This window comes from Condylura cristata, unplaced genomic scaffold, assembly GCF_000260355.1.
Source record: "Condylura cristata isolate star-nosed mole 26May11 unplaced genomic scaffold, ConCri1.0 scaffold00016, whole genome shotgun sequence".
Lineage (NCBI taxonomy): Eukaryota > Metazoa > Chordata > Mammalia > Eulipotyphla > Talpidae > Condylura > Condylura cristata.
Genome location: NW_004567117.1, coordinates 28,453,956 through 28,459,955, shown reverse-complemented (window position 1 = coordinate 28,459,955; position 6,000 = coordinate 28,453,956). Strand labels below are relative to the sequence as shown.

The 6,000-nt window shown below is 40.6% G+C and overlaps 1 protein-coding gene across 1 annotated transcript in view; it reads right to left on the bottom strand.

Annotated features, from left to right (window-relative positions):
- The window catches only part of SETBP1 (SET binding protein 1), a 317,156-nt gene that overhangs the window by 795 nt on the left and 310,361 nt on the right, over nt 1-6,000 (bottom strand). Inside the window, exon 5 of the mRNA XM_012725788.1 lies at nt 7-394. Coding sequence (XP_012581242.1) covers nt 7-394 — 388 coding nt within the window. The remainder of the gene's footprint in view (nt 1-6; nt 395-6,000) is intronic.

The following is a 6,000-nucleotide window of genomic DNA, read 5'->3' as shown; positions in this document are numbered from 1 at the left end:
AGGGGCGGTGTCTCGCGGGCCATGTGGATGACCGCCTCGATGGTGGCCATGATGGTGTCTTGGCTGGCGGCCGGCTCCAGCACCAGCGGGCTCAGGCTGGGCTTCTGACCTCTTTTGCTCGGCAGGTCGATGCATTTTTCCAGCACGGGCATTTGGTCTCGGGAGTCCTCATCGAACTGGCTGGGCTGCTTTCGGGGCCGCCCTCTCCTCTTCTTGACGAAGTTGTTGCCTGTCTTTGATTGTCTCTGCAGCCGCTTGGCCTTCAGGATCTTGTTCACGTGGTCTAAGTTCTTCTTGGTGGACAGAATCTTGGTGTAGTGGCACATCTTCCGCACCTCGCACTGGATGGCTTCGATCTCCCGCCGCTTGAAGCGCTTCTTCAGGGAGGAGTTGGCTGCAGGCGGGAAGAGAGACAGAAAAAATTGAACACACTTTGCAAGCTGCATTAAACTGAGTTCCCCACCCCCTTTTTTCTCAGTGTCACTATGAGGATTCTGGAGAATTAATACTATCGATATGACTCAGTAGTCGATATTTAGTCTTCCTCTTTCATTATAAAATAAAAATGAACATCAGTAGAACAGCTTATGTATACAAAGTATTTCTGCGTATGTTATTTTAATCTTCACAGCAATTCTGTGAAATAGTCACGTTTTCATTTGTTAGATTCGGAAACTGAGGCTCATGCAACATCGGAGGGTCCAGCATGGGAGTCGATGCCAGAACCCCATATAAAATTTCCTGTGCATTTTTCCTACTATGGTTTTTCTTCAGCCCTTTGTCATTCGGTCTGATTCAATTTAGCATCAGGTTATTCTTCCTCTTTTCACAGAAGCTGTTGAGTGAATCTAATGGCACCCGGAATACAAAAATAAAGTAGAAGGTGGAACTAAACCTATTTTATTTCTAGCCCTCCTCCATGGACAGAAGGAGGATTATTTTCTGGACGTTCTACTTGGAACGACGCCGTTGCTCTACTTTTGCCCTCCAATGTTCTGGAATTGTCAAGTTGCTTGATGATGCCCACCGGATCAGGTCCTTCTTTACCAGCTCATCCTCTGGGAACCTCAAAGGAAATATCAGCAGGTGTTTCTGAATCATTTACACTCCTGCTACCAGGCTGTTTGCAAAGGGCTCTTTTCAGGTCCTGGTGGCCAGATGCTCCTGGGTTTTATGAGCCAAACTTCTAGTCTCAGGAAGTCCTTGCTGCAGCCACTAAAGAGCCTTGAGAACGGCTTCATTTTGAAGTTCCGACATCATAAAGTGTGAATGGATTCAAGACGTCGCAGGTTTTTCCACTTTCACATCCTTTCTGCTTGTGTTGCTCATGAGCTCACGTGTGCATGTCACACAAACACAAGCATACACGGGTACTCACACATGCTCGGATACACTCTCTCCACAGTGGCCACGCCCTCTAGTCATTGATAAATTTGAAGGAAGTGTGCTGTCACTGAGTGATTGGCTGCTGTCATTTACCCTAAGTGCTCAGCCCCTGAGATGATGCTGACCTTCCTGAACACTGCAGGCCTCAGAGGAAATGTGTTTCATTTTAGCATCATGGTTTGGTGTGTTGTCTCATAATTTTTTCAACTGCTAGTGGAGAGGTGGAATAAATATATTAAAGGACATAAAAAGAAAATGCTGAAAGCACGGAGACCTCTCTGACTTATTCTCGACACTCCTACTTAGTTCTTCCTCTTACTTTCCTCCATCTCTTGGTCACACTGTGCCATCATAGATCTCTGGGAGGATTTTATTTGAAGTTGTTTAGACACTCACTTCATGGAGATGGAAGATCAGAGTTCCACAAGACAGGTCAAAACGTTACTGCTTTTGGCCAAAGGTCACTGTAAGACTTACTGCACAATGAATATGTCTGGAACACTCTTTAAAATAAGTTATAAAGGTCAAAACAGAACAAAGGCAGAGTGAGCTTCTGACTACAAAAATAAAATGGTTGTAGTTAGGGTTGTCAAAGGAAAACATTGTTCAATTGTAAGTTCTCAGATGCAGGGACCAATTTTTGTCCATTTTTATGTACCTCACAAGGCATGATGGTGCCTGCTACATGGAAAGGATTTAAAACTTGTTTTTGGACAAATTGTACTAATCACTGCTGCTGTGGATTCACATTCATCTCTAAAAGAGTTCTAGATTGGAAAGGAACAATCACAAAGCTAGTGATGTTAAGTGCTAACAAGGGCCCTCCCTGGTGGCGCAAGGGGTTAGGACACAGCACTGCAAGCAAGCTCACAGCCGCTTCAGTGTGAGTTCAATCACCCACCCTGGAGCTGACCCACATGGCGTGGCAGACCTCTCCTGAACCGCCCGCTGCTCCTCTCAGCGGTGTACTTCATCAATCTGCCTATTCTGCTCCCCACTCTGTCTCTGGTGAAGCCTCTCAATGCCCCTGCACCCCCTGCACCTTTGGCTTGTACCGCAGTTTGGTATGCATAAATACATAAACCTTAAAAAAAAAAAAAAGCTAACAAACCCTCCCATGACAACCAAGCAATTTACCCAGTCTTATATTAACAAGTCAAAGTAAACTAGTGAGAAAGACTTCACATGGTTCCTGGTATTATTCCAAATAAGGGTTCCCTTGCCCTCATTTGTTTATATCATCCACAGGAGGCGGAAAATACACCATTCAGACATAACATGAGTCACTGTTGGCAAAATTTAACTGAGTAAAAGCTTGACTGGAATACTACATGAGCTGGAGGTCACTTGCAGCTTGGCTTAATGGTCAACACAGGATGGTGTATAAACTGTGGCCCTGACAGGCTACACTACATGGCCTGCGTGAGTAGGAGGCTAGACCATCCACATTTGGATAATTTCACTCCGTGGCACTTCCATGATGACAGAATTGCCTAACAGTGTATTCCTTAGTATGTTGTTAAGCTGTACAGGAGAGTACCACTGATGGGGGGTGTCTCAGTGTTTTCTTTTGTGTTTTAAATGCCAAAAAGCAAACAAAAGGAACTAAGTTGAAGATTCCATACTCAGTAGTTTTTACATGCTGCCTACTTTTTATTAAGCCTTAACACTGAAAACATTTATATAATAAAAATAAAAATAAAAATTCTGAGTAGTAGAAACCTGTTGAAATATTATATTAAAATATTATAACTTAAGTTAACCCTTTGCAAACACCATTCACACTTAGTACTTTTTGCCATATATGCTTTATTTTTTTATTTTTTAATTTTTTAGAGAAAACCGATTCAGCCAAGGCAGTGATCCTCTCTCAATTCCCTTCCATGCTTCAATTTACTATTTTATTGCATGCATGCCAACCTTCATCGATAAACACTAGATGGCTGAGATTATAAAAATGTAAAGAATTGAAAATAATGGTAAGCTTTTTGTGGGAGTGTAAATTGCTGTGACATTTTGGAAAGAGATTGGGCAATCACTGTTAAAGATCTCCAGTGCCCCAGCAAGTGTAGGCTGTCTCCCTGACTCACATGTAAGAGGGAGCCAATTACGTATGTGGATGTGCCTTGAAGCTCAGTGTATGTTATAGAAGACTGGAAGTATGTAAAACTTAGTTGAAAAGGTAATAAGTCATTCAAACAGTGGACCATTACACATCTGTTAAAATGAATAATTTTACACAAATACGTCAACATGGCTAAATGTAAAAAAAAAAAAAAAGTGCTGAATTTTGAAAAAGCAAATAGCCAAAGTATTTGTAAGATCTTGTGAAAATTTTAAGTGAAGTTCAAAATGAAGACCTCTTCATTTCATTTTCAATGTACAGATGTGGAGATTTAAAGTGATTAGCTGTGAGTCAAAGCAAGTAAGGGAGATTTCAACATCACTTCCCTCCAGACTATTTCACAGGACTTTATTAAGCCTCTGGAGTAGCATTATCTGATAGAATTTTCTGCACTGGTGGAAATGTTCTATATCTGCACTGTACCATATGGTAGCTCCTAGTCACATGTGGCTTTGCTGAGCACATGAAATGTGGTCAGTGTGACTGAAAAATGGATACATTTTTAATTTAACTATAAATAGCAACCTATGGTTCATAGCTACTGTATTGGGTCTCTTCACTTTAGACCTATCCAAATTAAAATATAGGGGTATGGGGGGATTCTTTCAGCAAAATATAGGCTCTGGGAAGCTCCTAGCAAACTAACCCATGTGCCTTCAAGAAATAAAATGTCAGGAGAGAAAGGTGGGAGGAGGTGAGGAGGGGTGGAACTGTGAAATAAAAGAGACTTAAGAGACAACATGACCATATTTTGATACTAATTTAAAATAAAACTATCAAAATAAATCATTTCATGAATTGATGGGAATTCAAATACAGTCTGGGCATTTCTTAGTGTGATAATTTATTGTGATCATTTTTTAAGTATCTCTCTTAGAAAGACACACTAAAACACAGATTAAAGCATATTATATCAGCTGTGATTGGCTTCACTATAATAAGAAGGGGAGGAAGTAAGTTGTAGTACTGCTGAATCAAGATTGATGGTGAGTTGATAACTGTCTGAAGTTGAATGATGGCTACACAAAGGTTTATTGTACTTTTCTGTCTAGTTTGGCATATACTTGACATTCCCATACTACATGGTTAAAATTATTAGTGGTAAGTGGCAGTAAAATGGCTTTGTTAGAATTTTAGGATTGGGTTATATCCTCTTGAGGACTATTTCACTTAGATAATTTTGGAAGGGTAAAAAATGTCCTCAGTGGAGGGCATGTATCATCTCTCTAGAAAACTCCTAGCTTAATGGGATGAGAGAATGAATTCCTCTGGGTTTCATGACCATGGTCAATGCAGACACATATGTCATGGTCCCATCTCATTGAGGGCAACAGGTATTAGGAGTTAGTATCCCTCTTTCTTTTTTACATTAGAAACTTTGGGAGGTTTTCACATCTACTGAGCATTTGAATTTTATTTTGTCTCTATGGGATTTTCCAAATTTTCAATTCTGGCTCATCTTCTCTGTGGGTGAGCAGTAGCACAGAGCAGGGTGACAGAAAGGATGATGCCAGGAGCAGCTGGAAGCCAAGTATGGGTTGCTCTTCAGTTGTTACATTGGGCAGTTGAACTAGATGTTCTTGGAGAACACACAGAATTAAAGATGCTATATATTTTTTCTGTACTCAATATCCATTGCCTCCCAAATTTGAGGGGGCTTTCTACCATAGTTATTTTATGTAAAAACTTAGAAATCTGAGTGTGTGCATGTGTGTGTGTGTGTGTGTGTGTGTGTGTGTGTGAGTGAGAGGGAGAGAGGAAAGAAGGGGTAGAGGAGGGAGGACGATGGGAAGGAGGGAGAGAGAGAGAAAAGAGAGAAGGGCATTGTGGACTTGGCAGGGTTGGAAATTCACAAATCTTTCTCCTTATTGCTTATGATTTCACTGTCCCTCTAAATGTTTACAGATTTTTCTCTCTTCGAATTGTTTCATCATTAGACAGTAATTTCTGGGTTCTTGCAGCAAGATTGATTCCATATTTGCTCTCCTTTCTATAATGGTTCTCTATCTTGCCTGTTCTTTGTTAGTTTTAAAGAATAATTATGATCGGTCAAAGCAAAATGTTATCCATTTCTTCATGCATTTCTTCTGCAATGCAAATCATGTCCTGGATCTTTCTCTGTATTTAAAATTGTCATGTAAATGGTTGAGCTGGTTCTGATCCAGATCTCCATTTTCTACCTCTTTTCTCCCATTATCAGAGGATTCATTCATCAGTATCCTGTTGATTTTGCCAAGTCTTTTAAGATAATCAAACACTGGACTACACTGGACTAAGCACTGATTTTTGCTCACTGCCTTTACAGATTTAGAATCAGTACTGTGAGCAAAACAAGGGCGAAGTAGACCTCATCATATAGAAGGTTCTCCAGATACAGCTGCTGGTTTGGAGACAACTTTGCCCGTGTGCAAGACATACCCTAGTTTTTTTTTTTTTTTTTAAAGATTTATTTATTTATTCATACAGAACTGGGGTACAGGCCAGAGATG